The 22,338-nt window shown below is 36.4% G+C and overlaps 2 protein-coding genes across 2 annotated transcripts; one reads left to right on the top strand and one right to left on the bottom strand.

Moving 5' to 3' along the window:
• Positions 1-1,937: 1,937 nt before the first annotated feature.
• Positions 1,938-10,395, bottom strand: LOC146159074 (transmembrane protein 53-like). Its single transcript, XM_083384852.1, has 6 exons — positions 10,390-10,395; positions 9,710-9,782; positions 5,701-5,850; positions 5,148-5,251; positions 2,802-3,008; positions 1,938-2,264 (listed from the first exon to the last, which is right to left on the bottom strand). Exons 1-6 carry the CDS (start codon positions 10,393-10,395, stop codon positions 1,995-1,997), a joined length of 810 nt encoding a protein of 269 aa, XP_083240978.1. The 3' UTR covers positions 1,938-1,994.
• Positions 10,396-16,202: 5,807 nt separating this feature from the next.
• LOC146159073 (actin-related protein 2/3 complex subunit 1A-B-like) lies at positions 16,203-22,216 on the top strand. Its single transcript, XM_083383775.1, has 7 exons — positions 16,203-16,351; positions 17,062-17,248; positions 17,629-17,884; positions 18,537-18,726; positions 19,445-19,615; positions 20,656-20,856; positions 21,957-22,216. Exons 2-7 carry the CDS (start codon positions 17,077-17,079, stop codon positions 22,065-22,067), a joined length of 1,101 nt encoding a protein of 366 aa, XP_083239901.1. The 5' UTR covers positions 16,203-16,351; positions 17,062-17,076; the 3' UTR covers positions 22,068-22,216.
• Positions 22,217-22,338: the final 122 nt, after the last annotated feature.

The raw sequence follows: 22,338 nt of genomic DNA, 5'->3' as shown, positions 1-22,338 counted from the left end.
AACGCTGAAGATTTCGTCTATAGCAGTATGACGAACCAATGTGTGAGTTAATAGATTACTCATACACGTAGCAACGATCCTTGTAGAAAATGCAAGTCATATTGCTTTATACAATTCACAACTTAATCCCGCCTGTTAAGTTGTTTGCAACTTTCCGACAAGTAAGATAGCTTAATAAAACTTGCTGAAAGTAATTCACGGCGTTCCAGAGGCGAATCCAGGAAGGTTTTTTTTGGTATATATGTTTTGTCTGGTTCAGAGGTATATATTTGTGTCTTTTGGGCCGTTTGAAATCTTAAACTCTACACAAGTGTCCTTTCTGTTAAATAGGAGTTAGACTATAAATTCCAATAAATCCAACAATATGCGGTCTCTTTAAGCTATCTTTACATCAACTGTTTGTCAATTTGAACAAATTATAAGGAATTTATTTTTTCGTGCTTCTCGGCTGCGTTATCTCGTAACTTCATTACGCGCTTTTGGAAAGTTTTCGTGCCCCGTCCCCCAAACGAAAATCCTTGATCCGCCCCTGGGGTAATCAACAAGTCTCACAACGGCGGGTTTTTCGGTTTTCGAAGCTGAAAAGAATTTAAAACCATTAATATACTTCTTTTAAAATATAAACCGCACAGTCTTACTTTTACGTTAAGGTCAATTTGTCTAACGTCTATCTCAGTCATGGGTCAGCATAAACTAGGAAATTACTTCACAAATCATGCTGAATAACTGCCGTCTAAAGCGATACGAAGCCGTTTGGTAAAACGGTGTCAGTAAAACGGTGTCAAAAAACGGCGTCAATTCATATTATGGCAAAAAGAAACATATACCAGCCCTTTCCTGTACGTTTTAAGTGACCCGCGAATTAAATTAGATCTTAGCAATTAAAGTTGGTCATAAAATTTGTTTTCAAAGCATAAGGAAATTCATAAGAATTTGAATTGCCTCCAAAAAGATTTTCTACAAAATGAAACTTATTATTTTCCAGAAATACACATGAACCGCGTAAAGGAAATCAAACCGAAATTTACTTAGTCACAATTAAACCATTTTATTTTTCCTGTTTTTCGAACTGGAATGCTCTAACAGTTTTAAGTGTTATAAACGGTAATACATGTTTAGCTTGTCCAAATGGCTGCTTGAAATGTGGCCTGGCAGCCATACTGACACAAATAAACACCTTTTCGCCTAAAGGGTGGCTTTTTCTAGGACCTATAGGGCTATCCAAGTTTTGGGTTCTGTCCCAAGATACCAACGCAGGAACCCCGTACTCCAAGGATATAGCTTCAACTTTCAATTTCATTGTACAGTTGTTCCTTTTTACAAGCCCCTTTTTGTTTTTCTTTTTTAGTTGTTGTATTGAATATGTGATAATAGAAATCACCTTGATCCTTGCAAGATAAATGTCGACCTTAATTCCTGATCAGTAACAGCAGAATAGAGAATACTCTGGCAAAGCTAGCTATTCAGGCCAGACACAATTAAACAATCTTAAAAGGTGTATATATATTTGGCCCACAAAGGTATCGTCATTATATCTTAATTAGAATGAAGTTATCCTGAAGATGTCTTTTTGGTGCTATCTCTCTTTTTTAAGATCTTTTAATTGTGTCTGACCTGAATTGCTAGTTTTGCTAGAGTATTCTGTTGTTCGTTTTTAATTGCGAAGCAAGATAATATAATTTTGCCGAGAAGATAACTTCGTCTATCATGAAAAAGGCACCTATATTAGTCGTAGATATGTTGACTCATACTGCCTTGAGGAACGAATATATTCAATATTTAACTAAACTATGCTACGAACAATTTTTTTAAATCTAATTTAACTGGGGAATAGTTAGCATTTGTAAATAATGCATTGACCAGGGCATGTTTTATTTTGAGTTGCACTAGAAAGATATTTGCATTTATATTGCATCAAGGAACATAATTTCGGCGTTTTACTGCGATAAAAAAGAAGCGTACGTCCTGAACACAAAATCTGCGTGCGTGAAGGTTCAACTTGCTTGGTCGGAGGAATTTAAACGCTCCTTTATGGCCAGACATTCCCTGAAAAAGTTTTGCACATTTTCGCTGTAGGCTTCAGGGTACCGTAGAAAGTGTTGAACGTGCGGGGAGTCACCGAAGTTGTGCGTCTGCACCAGCCTCGTGTTTGCCTTTTTTCTTTTTTCGGCGAAGGCCGTGACGTATTGGGGAGGGGCCACGACGTCGGCGTCGGAATAGAGGAACAAGTGAGGCCAGGTATGTTCTTGTGACTCCGTTAGAATCTGGAAAAAGCAAAGCTCGAATATATTCAAAAAATAAGTTTCCGGCTATTTGTCAGATATATCAAATCGAAATGTTTTGAAGATAAATAAACTTAGCATTAGGTTGAATAAACTTTGACTTAATAAAGTTTAATAAATGCTTTTACTGTTTTAAATAGCTTGATGCAGTACATGAGAAATATTGTAATTCATGTAGACAAACAGGTATAGAGTTTAAAATATAGTAAGATTTACTTTTTAATTATAATTATACAGCCTGATTTTAGAGGTAAACTGAGTTTTTGGAATAATTAAAACAAAATATCGTCCAAAATTGCTTATCTTCAACAATATTCATATTGGCCAAACATTTTTATTTAATTTTTAGTTTTGCCTTGTTATGGCAATTACTTAAACAAAGACATGTCTTGAGCAACCGTTGTGTTTGAAATTCTTTACTTGATGTTTCTTGTAAGCAAACTGTCATATGGCATTTTGTTAACATCATTGCATTTTTGAATTATCGACATTCCAAAGCCAACCCTTTCAACGACTTACTCTGTAGCCTTTGTTAAGTTCACTTAATCCTGTCAGTCGCTGAATTGTCATCTTGCCATAGATTGGAAGATAAACGAGCACAGCAAAGGCTCTCAAAAAGGAGTTGCTCAATGCTGGAATGCCAAATATGGCGTTATAACCCAGGTAGAAAGTGATGTACACCGGGCTACTGTCGAAAATAGCCCCCAGCACACGATTTTTGTCACCCTAAAATAACACAAGTCACATACCGTTATTTTAACAACAAAAAATTGTAAGGTATATTTTATTACGTTTAATTTGACTCAAATTACGATCGTTGTAGAAGTAATTTAATACACACGAAAATGTCCCAAACACCATAGGGTTTTGCTCAAATTATGCTGAAAAAAATACCACACCAAACGAATAAGTTAGGTTTTTTCACATATAAGAAGTATATTTTGTACTGAATCAAACATGTCAAACGCCCGTTGTATTAATTAGAAAATATACTTCATTAAGGCATATCGTGAACATTTCTCTCCGCGTCCACATCTTTTTTTATAATAAGCTGTTGTTTCCAAGAAATATTATAAATCAAACATAAGCAAAACCTCTAGGAGCAGCGCAAGATCTTTGTAGATAAAAAATCCTCCATTGCAAAACAGATGAATTAGAAGAGGATTAGAACCGAGTCGGCTTTTATCGAGGACTTCAACCAAACGTTGAGAGGTTTTCTGGTGTATTTTTGCGTTCGGGTCTGCAAATTTGCAAAGTCTAAAAGTGCTGTTTCTTTGCCTCGTGTTGGAATTGTTTAAACCAGGGGTGGCCAACACAAATATGGCACGCGACCTAATGAAAAATAGCACGCAAGCACCCCCAAAATATCAAATAGTCATTTAGCCAATCGTCAAAAATTGCTAAATTTGTTATTCAACCAATTGCCATTTTTTATTCACAATGTAAAACAATCGAGGCAATCATGGCCACGTCGACCACTAACAGTTACTTCTGATATACAACAATTATAAACAATTGTTTTTGGCGTAAATAAACGTTATTCAAAATAAAAAAAAATGCTTTTAAGATTAAAAAGAATTATAGTTACGAAACTTTGACACGGAAATAAGTTATAAGATAAAAACTAGCACACCGGCCGGCATATTTGAGTTGGACACCCCTGGTTTAAATACTAGGCTTAAATTGCGGGACAAAAATTCATAAGACTATCTGTAAGTTAATAAATAAGTTGTTCTGTATTTTTATGGATGCTAATTGAAAAACCTATATAATATATGTTTTCGTAAGACATTCTAAATGAAGTAAAACTAAAAAGACCATGTTAAACTTTATTCTGGTGGTGGTAATAGTCTATAGCAGTGTTTCCCAACCTTTTTTACACTAGTGCCCCCTTGGGCTTAATATTGTGTTATATCGCCCCCTCATCTTGCTTTACAGTAAAGTATTATATTGGTCGTTGTCTAACATCATATTGACTTCACTTTCGTTTCGATAAGCTGTCAGTCATATTTTAGGTTGTCTAATTAACATACATTCACTATGGGAATTTATAGATACATTATTTCACCAGGTTATGTAATTACCAGGAAAATTTGAACTTTCTGCACCAAGAAAAGCTACCTTGAGGAAACGCGTTAACCTTAATAGATAGTGTAGTGTTTGTTAATGTTTTTAAGTCCGGGCGCACCTGGCGAGCGAAGCGAGCGCGATTTTTTTGGGGTATACCGGCATTTCTTTTAAATTTCCTGCTAGTTTTTATTATTACATTGCCAAAAAAATGTTAAAAAATATATGTGTAATATTTTTTAAGACATTTTTCGTTTTTCCGTGACGCACTTGGTAGCCTTTCACGGCGCAACGGTAAAGAAGCGCTGATCTAGTCCAGAAACAGCTTCAAAATGTGTAAGCAAACTGGGCGTAGAAAGATCATTCGCGCGAAGCGCGAAAAATTTTCTACGATCTAAAGGTAAAATAGTCAAAAAGTATTGTAAATGAACTCATGTCTAGTTGTCAAAAGGGCGCGGCTGGCCGAATCCGGCGACGACCCCTGCTTTAAATATACAAACATTTTGCCGCGTACAAAACGGTGAAACGCAACAACAAACTTAAACATAAGAAAGCCAATTTTCACGTAACAATGGTCGGAAAACTACTACAAGTTCGCAGTACGGAAGTTGCCATAAGGTTAAAAGTTACCTACAATTCTGTTTGTCACTATTTTTATGTGAACCTTTTACAAAATGTTTCCATCAGTACTTACTTGTAACGCCCCCTTATGTGCGTTCAGCGCCCCCCAAATTAGAAAAAGACCAAAAACGCCCCCTTGTAACTCGCCAACGCCCACAAGGGGGCGGTACCGCCCACGTTGGGAACCTCTGGTCTATAGGAGAAGCCTGCGATGCAATAATTATCAACTCCTAATCCAAGTTTAACCTTACCCCGGGCCTGAACCAATGTCGGGCGACCACCTACAAGTTAATTAAACAGGTGCTTATTCTACACATATCTCATCTTAATAAGTTAAAAAACAATTTCGGCTATTCATATTAAATTTCCATGAAGTTATGTATTGCTCCATAATGAGTGTAATTGTTTTATACCGGTATGGATATTATTCGGTTCTGCTTATAATAGTTAAATGAAGGTATTGGGTTAGTTGCATTATGGCGCTTCCATGATTTTCGTGGTTGTTACCATCAGGTGTACTATTAATACGGAAGCCGTGATCGTTGGTCATAAAGCAACTTCCGAGGGGCTAGATCACAGATGTTATTAAACACATATGTTTGTGTGTGTCTTTCATTGTTACCATCAGTTACGCATCGAAGGTATATTAATCTACTTGTGTTGTTTAGTTTTAATTAATATTACTATCGGTTTCACCACTAAATATACAAAATGCAAACCGTCGCCTTACGTCTGAAGTACACCGATACCACGGGATGGGTATAGCAGAGAACGATGCAGTTCCACGACTTGTAAAGTTTCCCGTACTTTAGAAGCTGCTTATGAGTTGACCCCGCCCATCCGAGAATTAGCACCACCGGTGTCGAGGCGTCGTGGCCACCTACCGGCAAAAAGAACAAGTTATGCTATACTGTACGTTATTTTTGGCTCCATCGGGGCATTTGATCATGAAACGCTTCTATCGCCTCGATCTGTGTCTACTGTCGTTTCAAGTAAATTTTCCAGAAATTCTGAAAAAAGTTTTGGGTCTGTTCGTCTACCAGTGTTGTAATGACTTAAGTCAATGACTTGACTTAAGTGCACTTAAGTCACTGTTTTTAAATGACTTGACTTGACTTAAGTCTTTTGGGCAAAATGACTTGACTTGACTTAAGTCTTTTGGGCAAATGACTTGACTTGACTTAAGTCATTTGGACAAATGACTTGGGTTAAAATAAATTGTTTTAATTAAGCAATCATTTATAAAATTACGTTATTTATCCCGATCGTTGCACATACAACAATTTGCTTGTAATATGTTGCTTTTATCTTGATTTTTACTTGAGTTGCTCATAATAATCGAAGAAGTTTGCCGGTTTTCATAATTTAAAGTTTTATTTTTTTGACAATGGTTGGACTTGAAGTTGACTTGCTCTAATTATGACTTGACTGGGACTTGACTTGGGCAAACGATGACTTGGACTGGGACTTGACTTGTTATTTATTCAAAAAGACTTGACTTGGACTTAAGTTATTTTACGTGATCAACTGCTGTGTTACTTCTCATAAATGCTAAAAAAACTAACATCCATCCAAGTTTAACAGTTTTTCCGATTGGCAAGAATGCATTGTCAAATGACAAAGGGCTTTGTCGAAAGGACGACAAGTGTTGGATTTTAAAGGAGATTCAGTATTACATCGCAATTGATTTAACAAAAATAAAACTCTTAACCTTAGAGATTTCACACCACACAAGCACTTCTGTTGTGCTATAAGCAGGGTTGCTATACCGTGCTTATTTGTAAGATTTGTCTTAGAAAACACAATTGTGCTTATTACTAAGAAACGTGCTTATTTTAGAGGTGTGTGCTTAGTTTGTCTTTTTTTAGTTTCTAAAAGTGTTCTTTATCTATTCTTTTGCTTACATTAACGGTGGAGTGAGAGACTTTTTCATGGGTATTTGCCAGATTCTTTGACCCAGATTATAACAACAATGCATTAAATTACATAATAACAATGGAGTGTTTTGCTTTAGCAATCAAGTAAACTTTAGGCTTGTCGTGAGGACTGACATTTTAGGTTTAGGCAGTGTCAGTACTGACAAAATATTATTAAGAGAATGAGTCAGCATAAGCACGTTTTTTGTGATAAACATAAAAAGGAATTTTCTAATGTCAAATGAAGTCGAAACGGAAAGAGCTACGATCATTGCTGTTATTGTGATTGCGAAATCAGCCCAGAGGCTATGGAAAACACAATGTTACACCAATAACAAAAATTGCTAGAAGCAAATATTTATTTTATTACAAGCCAAACTCCGCCAAGTGAACTAAACTTGACTACCGGGTAGCGTCGGCTGCACGTGTTCCATGCTGCCATGCACCACATTTTAAAGGTGTACATGTGCGTTCTGAAACAAAAAAGTTAACAAAGCTTGCATTAAATAAGGGTGGTAAACTAGCCAATTTCGAGCAAATAAACGCTTTTTTTTTCGTTTTATTTTTCGTGCTTCGCGCGATTAAGCTACGTTTTGCGCATAAAAAATAGGTGTTTTTAAGTTTTTATTTTTATGACATTATTCCTATAAGCTTGGATTTCACCCCCGCAATCCTGGATCTCCTCTTGGTCTTCAGTAGCCTATAGTGCGCTTTTTTTGAGTAGCGTGCTTATTTTTTGAGTAGCGTGCTTATTTTTTGAGTAGCGTGCTTATTTTTTGAGTAGCGTGCTTATTTTTTGGATTGAGCAGATGGGAACCCTGGCTATAAGCCTACAACTAACCAGTTTTATAAGAAAAGGTAGGACAACTCTTAGAGCAGTGCAATATGGACTAATTAAGGCGGGCAAGTCTTGGCGCTCTGCTCTTCATGACAAAAGTTTAAAATCCATATATGACAACTTGAAAACTTTTAAGGACCCCTGCCTTTTCTATAATATTATCGACTAAACATAATTGAAATAAGGATTACCCTATGTATACTTTTCGTGATGAGTAAAATGTAGGCTATTTTGCAAATGTCAAATCGAAATGAAGACTATAACCTACTATTTTTTTCTAACTTAATTTTATTTAAATTAAAGTAACTACTTGTACGGTCATTATAAACCATTGAACGTTGGCAGTTTGAGATTTTTATACCCTAAAACAGGTGTGCCCAACCTTTTAGCTGTTGACAGCCGCATTAACCGTCTTTATTGGTCCGCCAGTAAATTATTTAGAGATGACGTCAGAAAGTTAAGTCATAACGTGACGTCGTAGAACAATTATTCTTAAACATCTACTTGATGTTCTCTAATGATCTCGTGCAAAAATATAGAACAAAAAACTCCAATCGCGCGAAGCGCGAAAAAAAGCGTTTATTGGGTTTTATTATTGTTTTTTTTAATGTGGCACGTGACGCAGCTGAGCGGCTTATCGTCGAAACGGCGCGCATGTAGTTCCAGGGTCCTACTGTTTGTGGTTAACGAAAATATTAACGAAATACATTTTTTTTGTCTGGACAGGCTTTCTATAATAACCGCTTAACCTGTCCCACAGTTTTTCCATAATTCCACTCACAATTGGCATAACACATGCCTGCTCAGCAGATAATTATGTATCATCAATTCTCATTTTATCTTTGTGTGCCATCATCATTCAGATTGTTACACATCTTCTACACCAGTGGTCTCCAACCTTTTGAATAAGCGACCCAAATTTAAATAACATGTAATTGAAATTTACATTGCGACCCCATTTTGTTTTTAGATACGAATAAAATATTATTGCGCCTGCCTATAGTATCCACTAGTTTTCGAACCGGAACTGAGTCGAATCGGAACCGAACCGGAACTTAATGGACCGGTTTTGGGTCAATTTTTTCCGAACCGTAACCGAACATTTTGTAGAATTTGAGGAGCTGAACCGGAACTGAACCGAATAATTTGAAAGGAACCTGGACCTTAACCGAACCCAAACCCGTAAACAAAAGCGGTTCACTCTAGTATGACGTCACAACTTGTATTTTATAGAGTTTGTATATTTTACAGAAGTTACGCCATGTTCGAAATTTTATGAAAAAACATGAATTTTAATTAAACAAAACGTGGATGTTTTAATTTTTTAGACATTTTAATAATGAGCTTGGCTGTTTGTAATACGTTACGTAACTTCGATTAAATGACTTACAATGCAAAGATTATTCTCTACATTTATTGACCCACATTTTTAAATTTAACGCAACTTATATTGTAGGCCTACCCGAACCGGAACTTTATGAACCGGTTTTGAAATAACGACGGTCGAACCGGAGCTGAACCGGGAACTTTTAAATTGCTCGAAACCGAAACCGGATCTGAACCGGATTCCGGAAAAATCCTTGAACCCGAACCGAATCTGAACCGGATTCCAAAAAATCCTTCAACCCGAACAGAACCTGAACCGGAAAAGTCAAGCGGTTCGACTCCCTGGTTTTTGCATCCCCTTTGAATAAGCATAACCGCATGTCATGCTCTTCTTTCAAGCGATTACGATGTTTCGTTTTTAATATGCGCATTTCGCTGAAATGAGGGGGGTGGGGGATTAAAAACAAAAGTATCAGATTTCATAAATCAAAATAATAAATAGTTTGTTTTCAGATCGATGTAAAATATATTTGTTTTTGTTTAATGCTTCATGTATTTTCTGTTCATTTTTAAGAAAATAGTTCAAAGAAAACAATGATCTGTAGAATACATTACAGCAAGCTATTGTTTCAAAACAACATAAAGTGCGCTTTTGTTACCTTCAGGATAAGTGATCACATAACTTTTGCCAAAGGAAAGTTTCTTCTTCACTGGCTCAGCTTTCGAGATTCTCTAAATAAAACACTATGCGGTTTCTGCTCTTTTAGTATTGGACACAAACCAGTGCGTTTCAAAATTTGTCATTTCTTGGCACTTTGGTTACACCAATAAGCATATGGATGTCCGATAATATCGGACCGAAACCTGATGTCAAGTGGTAGTATCGGTATTCGTCCGATCCTAGGGCGTCATCGATACCGGTTCGATACGAAGTTAATGCAAATTTCATCCATGCTATGCTATTGAACACAGCTACAATAATGCGAAAGATAACTTTTTCAAAATTGTATAGTGAAATCTTCAACTATTCGAAATACAATTTTGGTTTAATTTGTTTACAAATCCTATTTATTTCAGTAATATGCAAATCTTTTAACCTTTAAAACAAACGGAAATATTTGTTAATTGAATCCTTCAATCGCTGTGCGCAATTGAACTGTATAACAGCTGCACATAAGTTCGTTCGCGAACAACAGTTTGTTTAAAAGATTTTTTATGACGTAACTTTGTGACGTCATCTCTAAAACATTTATCGCCTCCTTTAATCAAAAAAGTGATCCACCCCCACTAAAGACATTAGCAAAAATCTCAAATTAAATACCTTTCTTCGTACATTTACCTCCATCTTTGTAACATCTTGGTTTGCATTTGACCGAAAGCTGAACTTATAGCGAGATGACGACGTGCAGTTTGAGATGCCAAGTTTCCCGGCTTTTGCTAGAATGCTGCCTGGGTTATTTCTTAAGCGATAAAATTTTCTAAAAGCCAACATTTTGTTGGGCCTTTATCTGCAAAAAGAACGTTTGGTCACCATAACGATTGCTTGATATTTACAAAATCATGACCGTTGTTTACTTGACTGTTATTAAAATTGCCGTTTTTACTCAGCTAAAGTTTTTTCAATTAAACGGCTGTTTTTAGCTTTTTACAAACATTAAATTACTATACTTTTTAAAATTCGATAACTTAACTCATTCGCTGAATCTCCACCGCTTCTTATTAAGAAAATATGATAGACTATATAAGATGTCAACATCCGCCCAGGAAAGTATAGTGCATATGACGAAACCAATGTGTGAGTTGATTCATTACGTATACGTAGCAACAATCTTTGTAGAAAAAAACATGTTAACATTGCGCTGGCCTATATACAACTCACGACTTATTCCTTCCTGTTGAGTTAGTTGCAATTTTCCGACAATATAAGATAGCTTAATGCAGGGATCGGCAACCTATCGTATGCAGTGTGCCAATTTATGAATAATGTCAAAATATCAACAACTCGCGTGCCAAGCATTTTTCCATGTTTGGTTTTGCACTGGAAACATCCGAAGTCGGTTAAAAACAACCCCGACCTCGGCCAAAATGTGCATTTTTATCGAGTTCCGAGTCCAGCTCATACTCTACAACAGTGGTTCTTAAGCTTTTTTCAGCTGCGTAAACAAAAACATTAATAGATTCATTGCAAAAACATTATAGATTCGCGCAAAAAAGTTTCCCCCCTGTTGTAAAGGGTCCCCTGTTGCAAGCCTGTTGTCATATAAAATATTGATAAAAATAATTCGAAAGTGGGATGATTTTTATCGTTCATCTACAAGTTAGCAAAATTGTAATTAAAAAGGGCCGTTATGCCTTTAATGATATGAAAACATGCAATGACACTCAAAGAGACTTTTGGCTAAAACATAGTCAACCAAAGTAAAAAAAAGTTTCGCACGGGGCGCGAAAATTTTTGCCAGTTTAAAGTTGATAAAAACAGAGTTTGTACAGCGCTGTAGGAGTTGTGTACAACCTAAACAAAACCATTAGAATCATTGCAAAAAAATTAAATATTAACCCTGAGCCCGCGTCCCCCTAAGAATTGCTTGGCGCCCCTCTAGGGGGCAAGCCCTTGGAAATTTGGCAACCATTTAGTTGGCGATAGTGTTAGTTAAGTAATAATAAATTTAATGATGCTTTCTCAAAGGCGAATCCAGGAAGGTTTGAGGGTTGTGGGAACCAGAGCAAGAACTAATTCCTGTTGTTGATGTTTTGTCCGGTTAAAGTATTACGGATATTTAATTAAAAGGCGCTAAAGGGATCATATCATTTTGCGCCGGTTGAAATTAACCTCTGGGACTCTACAAAGTGCCTTTTCTGTTCATTAGGATTAAGACTATATTTACAATAAATCAGGCAATATCCGCATCCCTTTATCTTTAAATTAATCTTTTTGCCAATTTAAACAAATTATAAGCAATTTATTTTTTATTTAAATTTATAAGCAATTATATATATATTTTGCATTTCAGATGCATATTTTTGTACAAGTTTGCTACTGTAGACCTTTTTAAGACTAACTTGTAACGCCATTTTGGACAGTTTTCGTTTCCCGTTCCCCAAACGAAAATCCTGGATCCGCCCCTGGGGATAGTCATAAAATCTCACAACGGAGGGTATTTTGGTTTTCGAAGCTGGCAAGCATTTTAAACCATTGATTTGCATCTCCTAAATTTCAAGTCTTTGTTCCGTTATTGTTAATTTTTTTAACGTCTATCTCAGTCATGGGTCAGCTACACTAGGAAATTACTTCATAAATCATGCTGAATAACTGCCATCTAAAGCGCTACGATGCCGTTTTGTCTGTATATCTTTTAAAACGGTGTCCATTCTTATTAATGCGGAAAGAAACATACGCCAGCACTTTCTTGTACGTTTTGAGTGGACGACGAATTAAATGAGATCTTAGCAATTAAAGTTGGTCATAAAATTTGTTTCAAAGCATGTACTGCAGTATTATTGCGACGAAAATGGCTGGTGATAAAACGTGACTTGTCTAAAGAGGTTGAAACGGAAGATTTGAACGTAAAACATCTCCTGTTATTATGTACTGGAAAATACGGGAGATTTTGAATTGACTCCAAATATTTTTTTTAATGTAAATTTCCTAAAATACGCACGAACCGCGTGAAGGAAATCAAACTGAAATTTACTTACGTAATTAAACCAACTAATTTTCCCGTTTTGTTGATGGTTACACAACTGGAATGCTCTAAAAGTTTTAAATGTGTTATTAGCGTTACATGTTTAGCTTCAAAAGTTGGCTTGCTTTTTCTAGCAACTATATTCGAGAGGATATTCAGGTCACTGTTGTGATCGAATAATAAACGAGAGTTTCCAAAAATACTGTGAAAGGGGAGCTCTGTTTGAATTTTTAGGTAGACATTTTAAAAGGATTATTGCGATCCTGAAATAGATATTACAGCTAATGAAAATCCATGATGCTGTAATTGATTTACGTGTTGGCTCTTATCTCACCTGTTTGAGGATGTAACAAACACACATATAGGCCTAGGCCTAGTAGGCCTACCTGGTTTCTCAAACTGTGCGTCGCGACGCCCTGGTGTGTCGTTTTAATTTTACAAGGGCGTCGCACAATTATATCGTTAAGTATACCATTTGTTTGCGTCAATAAAATAATTACAAACGTTGTTTTCCTTTAGCATGCACATTCCAGTTATTAGTACTGTATAGCGTGTTGTTTAATACTTGTATTCGCGACACGCGACACGTGTCTCTTGTGCCTCGCTGTGTCTCGTTGTGTAGGAATGTAAGGCCACTCGAATAAACTACGTGCGGCTGAAAGGTTGTGTTTTATGTGCTCCTACAAATGGTGACCGCCGACGTGAACGAAGTTTTTCTGGACGAATTTTCACACAACGTTTAGCAATGGCAGAAGATACTATAACAGCAGTTACTATAAAAATACCGCCGTTTTGGCCACGAGACCCAGAACTCTGGTTCCTACAAGTCGAGGCGCAATTTAGCGTAAAAGGTATCACGCAATCGCCTACAAAATTTAACCACGTGGTTGCTGCTTTCTCACTAGACATCGCAACTGTTGTAAGAGACATAATTAAGCACCCTTCACGTGATGAACCATTTGAAAGACTAAAAGAAGTACTAATAAGAAGAATCGGCATATCGCAACACCAAAGACTTCAAAAGTGTTTGCGACATGAGGATCTATAGGCCAGTGGTTCCCAACACGTTTTCAAGGCGACAAATTTTATAAGAAAAATTCAGAAAATTCAAATCTTGCGACCCAAGCAAATTGTCGTAATATTTTTTGAAAGCCATTCAACATTGTGTTACAAATAAACTGCACTACAAAGGCATTACATTTTTCCGAAAATAATATATTTATTAAATCACTAATGGGATAGCTGTGCTCGCTTGCTGTCAATGAGTTTCATGTCGGCTTCAACTACCATCTTTATTGTATGATCGTTTTACCATTTTTCGTAAGCCTAATAATTAATTGAAATATAGGTCACTTAGCAATAACAATAATAATAATATAATAACAACAATTAAAAGGAAAACTGTTAAATGTTATTGCACTACGAACATGCTAGAAAGCTTTCCGATGTCTTGACATAAAACGCTTCGTGACTTATATTTAAATTTCCAGTTTGAGATCTCTTCATGTTTTAAACCTTTTTTATTGTTATTTTTTCGTCCAAGAACTTTTATGCCTAAAAACAAGCGACCCAAAACATTATTCAGGCGACCCAATTTTCGGACGCGACCCGTGCGTTGGCAACCACTGATCTAGGCGACCGCAAGCCGTCACTAATGTTACGTAACATGGAGCATCTACTCGGTGACGTCGAAGCTAAGCAAATCCTCCGCGAGGTTTTTCTGCAAAGACTTCCTGCTAATTTAAGAACTGTTCTTTCAACCCTAGATTTAGATTTAGAAGATCTCGCTGAAAAAGCAGACAGCATCATTGATTTATTAGATCCTCAACCAACGTGTGCAGTGGTCGATCAAATTCAATACGACGTTGCAGCATTTAAAAGAAGTTCAAACTTCAATCGACAACAACCTTTTGCGCGTAAAATTGCATTTCCATGGCTGTTGTGTTGGTATCACCGTCGCTTCGGGGACAACTCCAAGAAGTGCGTTCCACCGTGCAGCTTTGCGGGAAACGCTTTGATCAGCCACTAATGGCGGTTAATGCCTCTGGTCATTCTCGCTGCCTCTTGTATATCATTGACCACGCAGCTGGTCGGTCATACTTGGTTGATTCCGGTGCCTCTGTGAGCGTAATGCCTGGGACACGAATGGATCGCAATGGCTGTCAAAAGAATCTCCAACTTGTTGCGGCAAATGGTAGTAAAATAGATACTTATGGCACCCGGAAAATCAACCTCGTCTTCCTCGAAAAGTTTTCATGGAATTTCATACTGGCCAACGTCACACAGCCAATCCTCGGCGCTGATTTCTTTCGGCATTATGGAATTCTCATTGACTTGAGGCGGCATCACATTAGGATTTTATGATCTTTTTATGATAAATAAATGTAAATAAAAGTTAAATTTCTTTGATGAGTGCTTCGCAAGTACAATTTTTTTCCAAAATTGTCCCAAGAAAAAAGTTACCCCCTGGCCTATTATAAAACAATACGTTAATTTGCGGATTAGTTTGTTACTAGTGGTGGTTATTTTTTTAAAGAATTTAACTTTTTTGTCAAGTGCAATAGGCTGCATATAACTGACTTTTTAACGTTATATTAATCACCAGCTATAAAACGCCGCAAACTTACATGGGGCGATGAAACATAATGACAGCTTATAATGGTCTAAATTTTGTTTAACAACGACAAAATTACTGATTTTTGTCAAGGCAATTAATCTCCTTTGGTATTAAAGGAATGCTCCGTTCTGCCATCGACGTTCATGTTCGGCTTTAAAATCATTGGTGAGGTTATAATTTGGGTTACGGGTGAAATAATTTTCGTGGAGTATGTAAGTAATCAAGTTAAGGGTAGGGTTTGGGGAAGTGGTTTAGATTGTTTTCTGCTGTATACATTCTATCGAAGGACCAAGGTCTTCTTCCGACTATTAGTATCAGTCCTATTTGTGTTTATTCCGAACAGTGTTTTATTTGCGCAAATATGGTATTTTGATTTCAGTATTTTTGATGGAGTCCTAATATGGTACCTAGATTGGGCAACCCTGTTTAGAAAATTGGATAATTGCATCGATCGTTGTATGATAATATTAAGGAAGTGCTGGAGAATAAACAAACATAACGCCTTACATCCAGAAAAATACCAAGTTTATTGTAAAAAACATTCGAAAAACAACTGTTTTCGTCGTAAAAATTCTGTTGTCAGCTGACAGCAATTCATTGTGTCTTCTGCAAGTAGAATGCCAACGAAAATACCGTTGCTAATATAAAAGTCTCCATGCGTTCATGAGGTTTAATCTTATTTCCGGCAAATGACGTTTTTTTTTAATAAATTGAAGTACAAAGTGCATCTTAGTTAAGTCTAAAAAAGTGATAAAAATAAGCATATAATGCGTAACTTAGGTTAATAGTTGGGACAGACAGAAAGACCATTCGTGCTTAAGAAACTTGTATGTTAAACTTTGTGTACGTTATTCGGTATTGCTAAATTTGACTGTTTTGTTTTTTTAGATTTTCAAGTTGTTGAAAATCTCTATACATTTATATTTCACTTATTCGCGTTGACTGACCAGAGTCCGCGGATTTATTCTTGTACTTAACTTTACATTTTCTAAATACGAAAGGTAAGTCTTCTTAAATATAGCAAAGTAAATAAAAACAACATAGATGTGTTAAGGGCGGTGGTCTAGAATCCTACCACAACGCACGTTATGTGGGTTAGAATTTAGGGTGTGGCTTGTGGGTTAGCGTTTTGAGTAAGGTTGGGTCAAGTATTATTCCTAAATAATGAATATAATAATACTTGACCCACACACAGTACACACCCAAACGCTAACTTGTACTTTAACCCAAATAGTGTGCGTTGATTATTGTGGTTGGATTCTAGACCAGTGCACGTCTGAAAAACTATGGGTAACTGGGTGCAACAAAGGTCAAAAATATTATGGGTGCACTTTATGATTTTCCGATGCACTCATTGTACTGTAAATGTATGCCGCACCAGCGTTTTACATATTGGGGGTGCAATTCAGATTTTTTGGGGGGTGCACTTGCCATATTTTCCACAGTGGTAGACCAGTGCCCTTTTTTACTTCAGTTAATAATACACGGTGAACTTTCGAGCTGTATGCTTTCTTTTGGTATATTTTTCCAAATAAACTTAGGTGCACACCTGAACACGCCAACTAGTCATACTTGCAACATTGGATGAATAAAGTATATTTTTGCAATATAGCCACATACATTGTATTATTAAGTAGTAGTTGTATGACAGTGGGCAGAGTAGTTGTATGACAGTGGGCAGTATTTGAAATAAGGTTACTTAATTATTTAGACTCACTCATCCAGAATGACCGAGGTTTTTAGTTTCGGTGTGCAGCCCATAACCTGTCACGCCTACAACCAAGATCGCTCTCAGGTTGCCGTCAGTCTCAATGACAATGATGTGCAGATTTTTAAGAAAACCGGCAAGAAATGGGATCTCATTCACACGCTGAGTGAACACACTTTGAAAGTGACAGGTCGGTGTAAAACTCTTACCAGAACAATACATGATTCATATTATACTTCAAATGCTCGAAAACGTTTAGAAAAATTAGATCTTTTAAACAACCTAAAATTTTGATGTTTAATGTAATTCTGGTCTTTACTTATGATTTATTTTTTGTTATTTAACAACCTGTTTGACTTATAAATGTCAGGCATCAAAATTACCTGCAGGATAAAAACACAACTAGATAAAAAGGTATAGCAGGTGGAAAAAAAATTAATGTTTTCTTCTAAGCAATACTTTATTTCTTTTTTAAGCAAAAAACCACACATATAATTACAATGTACACTTGTACACAAGTCTTGTAAATTCAGGCCCAAATTTTTTAACCCATTCTGTGTCTTCATGCAGGTATTGATTGGGCCCCAAAAACCAACCGCATTGTTACTTGCGGCGCCGACCGTAATGCTTACGTTTGGCAGCTGACCGAAGGAGTTTGGGTCCAGGAGCTGGTTATTCTTCGCATCAACCGAGCTGCCACTTGTGTCAAGTGGTCGCCGTTGGAAGACAAGTTTGCAGTGGGTAGCTCTTCCCGGATGATATCTGTATGCTACTTTGAAGCCGACAATAATTGGTGGGTTAGCAAGCACATCAAGAAGCCTATAAGGTTGGTATGTTTGGTGAAATAAGTAATGAGTGCGTGTTTCTCAGATTTTTCAATTTTGATCCAAGTGTGAAAACAGAATTTTTTTTAAGAAACGTTAACCTGTTTCTCCTTTAATCTTAAATTCAAATTTTTGCAAGTTATTATTTTTTTTTGTGTGTTAATCCAATGATGGCATTAGATTTATTATCATCTTAGTAATCATAATTAATAAAATTTGTTGAAAGGTGTTTTAAATACGTAATAAGAATGTCAAAGCCCTCGAATAACTCTTTATTCATTTTCAACATCAACTTCTGCTTCTGTATGGGCTTTGATATTCTTATTACGTCTTCCTACAACCTCCAACCATTATGCTCATGTGTTTTAAATAATTTAATCTTTCTGCTTATTGATTGTATTAATACTACTCAAGGTGAATTTATCAGCTTTATATGAAGTGTAACTCTATTTTCCTGGTTGTTTCATGGGTTGATCTTAAGTTAAACTGTGTACTGATGTAGACTGGTTAAGTTGTTAATGGTTAATGTATGTGGTGCTATAGTGCTATATTATACATATTTTTTCTTGTTAAAATATAATGAGATTTTATAGCCTAAAAAGCTGTGTTTACAGTGATATTGCATGCAATTAACATTTTACATTGGTATAACAGATCTACTATTGTGACTTTGGATTGGCACCAGAACAACATCTTGCTTGCTGCCGGGTGCTGTGACTACAAGACCTATGTATTCTCAGCCTACATCAAGGAGATTAATCCCAAGCCAAGTGCAACAGTATGGGGAAAGAAAATGAACTTTGGCAATGTGATGAAAGAGTTTGCCATGCCTTCTTCTGGATGGGTAGGTCCTAAAAGCCTAAAGTGTGAAAATATTGGTTTGTTTTATTTTAACTATTGAGGTAGTTAATATTAGGGCAGTTCGAAAGTGTGTTGAGAAAGAAATATTTTTTGTGTTGACAGTAGCATAAATACTGTTTTGTTTTCGAAATATATTAAAAAAATTAGGAGAGATCCAATTTTAGGTCTTTAAAAACCTACAAGTTGTCATTGACAAGTCTTTATAAAAAACTGGAATGCAGTTTTAAAACGCTATAGAGTCCATATAATGTAAGCTGTGATGCATTTAACTTATATATTTCTCAATTTTGACACTTTTACAGAAATACAATATTCGGGGGATTCTATTGTTTGAATAAGTTCATCACAATTCACAATACAAGACTATTCAAGAAATTTACTAAAAACATTTTGTTTTTTTGAAAAAAAACATTTTATTTTGATATTTATTATTACAGTACAATGTTCTTGGAAGACTTATTGCTTTCTCAGGTGCACGAATTTTTTTTCAAATTTTTTGTTTTGATTAAGAAACTAAAAAAAGTAGCATTTTGTAAAATTCCGAATTAGATTAGAATTAGAATTGGCCGCATTATGCTCTAATTCATTGAACAATGAAACTAGAATTATCTAGTTGTGCAAGTCTTCTTTAGCTGAAGACTGAAAGAGACTCCAATGCCAACCGCCTAGACTCCAATGCCAACCGCCTATTACATTTCCAGGTCCACGGAGTGTCATTTTCGCCGAGCGGGGAGCAGCTGGCCATGGTTTCTCACGGCAGTGCGATGCTAGTGGGAACCGGGGGTGCCGACAGTCAGTCGCTCTCCATCACAACCGAGTACTTGCCCTTCAACGACTGCATCTGGATTACTGAGAATAGCATCGTCGCTGCAGTAAGCTCGCCATTTTAATATAAGTTTTATTTAATTCTGTATTTATCTCAAGGCGGAAAAGTCATTTTTATTGTATTTTTGATAAACCCTTACTTTTAACTTAATACTGCTAAGCGGTTGCCTAAATGTCACCTTGATATAGGTAAAAACAAAGTGTGACAAAAACCTGCTATGGTTGCGCTAAAATCTTCATCAATCTGCCTACAGATAGTTTGCGCATTCTCCCCTCTGACTCTGTCTACACAGCGCACTCTTCCTCAAAACCACTCATAGTCCATAAATCAAAATTAAAAAAAAAAAAAAAATGCATTTCCATGTTCTTTATTACCAAACTTAACGTATCTGACCACCAAAAACAGCACCTTTTCTCAAACTAACCAAAACCTCAACATGTTCGCTAAAAAAGCGAAGAAATGTATTTTTTAATCATTGAATTAGAAATGTATTTTAAAAAAACAAATGTGCGTCATCCGGACCCTTCCTAAACACGAACGCAGTGCACTCCCCTCTTTTCAATTTTACAAAAAGCTTAAAGTACTCACAAGACCCTTCCTACACACCATCGGTTTCCAAACTTAAAAAAAAAAAAAATTTTTGCCTGGTGGACCATTTGCAATTTGTTGTTTCGCGGCCCTATAAATTCAAGGGTCAGTTGACCCATGTTTATTGCAGTACACCAATGCAGTCACGATTCTTTCTAATGTAACAAATTTCTAACTAATGAGAATGATTCGCGGATAGCAGGTATAGTACAGCATAATATATGCTTAATGATGTTACAAGAGACGCATACAACACAACACAATCGAATAATAAAGCATAACTAAAGACTAATAATGATGACAGATAATGTTTAAAAACATTCGCTAAAGCCTAATTTTTAAAAACATAAAGGCTAATTCTTATTGCGGACCCTCTGAAACTGTTGTACGGACCCCAGCTGGTCCGCTGACCCCAGTTTCGCTACTATAAATGAACGCAGCACACCCCCCTCTAACAATTTAACTAAATGATTAAACTCTGTGCTAACAACTTTCCAGGGCCACGACTGCAACCCAATGCACTTCACAGTGAGCAACGGCTCCCTATCCTTCCAATGCAAACTTGACCAACCGCCAAAGGGAGGCGGCGCCGGTAAGCAGGTGTCGGCCATGAACATGTTCAAGATGATGGACAAGAAGGGCTCCGTCGAGACCGGGGGTAGCAACATGGAGACCAAGCACAAGAACGCCGTCACCCAGGTAATTCCACTGCCTAGTGCCTAACCCACCACACCCACTGATAGCCCTGATCAACAGGAGGCACTTTATTGCTTATTATTTTTTTTTGTTCCAACCGACACGGAGTTTATTCGGTTGATTAAAGTAAACTAATATTTTTTAGTTTTTAACAACAACAACAACAACCCAATGCAAATCTAGAAAAAAATACAAAGACACACATTAGAAATCTAGAAAAAAATGCAAAAAAATTTGGTTGCGATTTTTTTAACGACGAAGTTTTTTAAATTTTTTAACAAATATTTCGGCACACATCAAACTCTAGGAATAATCTACACAAAATTTGGGTTAAATTTTGAGCAATTGTTGTAAAACCCCAAATATAATTTGAATCAGCCTAAATACTATTGGCATTTAGAAAATAATGTTTTACAGACAGTATGTTTTGCGTTTTGATATAAGTGGGATTTTTTAAAATGATCAGTCGCAATCGTCCAAATCAGCGGTTTCCAAACTGGGGTCCGTACAACAATTTCAGAGGGTCCCCAAGGAGAGTTAGTCTTTAATTTTTTTAAACATTAGAATTAAACTATGTTCAAAACATTTTTAGTCTTTACTCATGCTTTATTGTTCGATAATATAGCGTGTTTGTTAATGACTCTAGTGACATCATAAAGCATCTATTATGCTTTACTACCTGCTATCAGCGAATCGTTCGCATTAGTAACGGTTAGAAAGTTACATTAGAAAGAATCGTGACTGCAATAGTGTACTACAAGAAACATGGGCCAACTGACCCTTGAATTTTTATAAGGCCGCGAAATATCAAAATAATAAAAGGGTGCGCCAGGCAAAATTTTTATGAAAGTTTGGGAACCGCTGGTCCAAATGTATTATCCTACTAGCATCTATAGCAAAGTGTAGACAAATACCAAAATGACCGAAATTGATAGGCAAATATTAGCTTTAGCCTGTGCTTTTTCTTCGATCAATTTTTGTATCGTATAGTTATATGTAGCACGAAACCAAAAGGAACCTTAAAATTACACTTCCGTTGTTAATGAAGCCATTTTCAATGGTGCAAAAATTTGCTTTTTATGAGCTATTGATTCTGATTACAGATTGTGATGTACGCACCCAACAAGTTCTCAACCGTTGGAATGGATGGAAACATGATTGTGTGGGATGTTAAGTCTCTTGAGTCTTCTCTTGCTGATCTCCGCATTGCCTAAACGCAAAGCGTACGATGTGCTGCTTGATTTAACCGATACTATAGCCACCTATAATCATGAATACAGAAACCCGTATTTCGCAGTACCTATTTTAAGTGCAGAATAAACTGTAACAAAATCACGTCGATGTGTTTCCTGTTGAAGTAGTTTTCACCCCACGCTATTGGCCTGGGGTCAGTAATTTTATTTGTATAAAGATCCTGATTTCTGAAATGGCTGGAGATTGCTAGCCGAATAAGAAGGATTGAACATATAATATTTTGTTTCGTCC

The sequence above is a fragment of the Ascidiella aspersa genome, chromosome 3 (assembly GCF_963924565.1).
Source record: "Ascidiella aspersa chromosome 3, kaAscAspe10.2, whole genome shotgun sequence".
Lineage (NCBI taxonomy): Eukaryota > Metazoa > Chordata > Ascidiacea > Phlebobranchia > Ascidiidae > Ascidiella > Ascidiella aspersa.
This window is presented reverse-complemented; position numbering and strand designations above follow the sequence as displayed.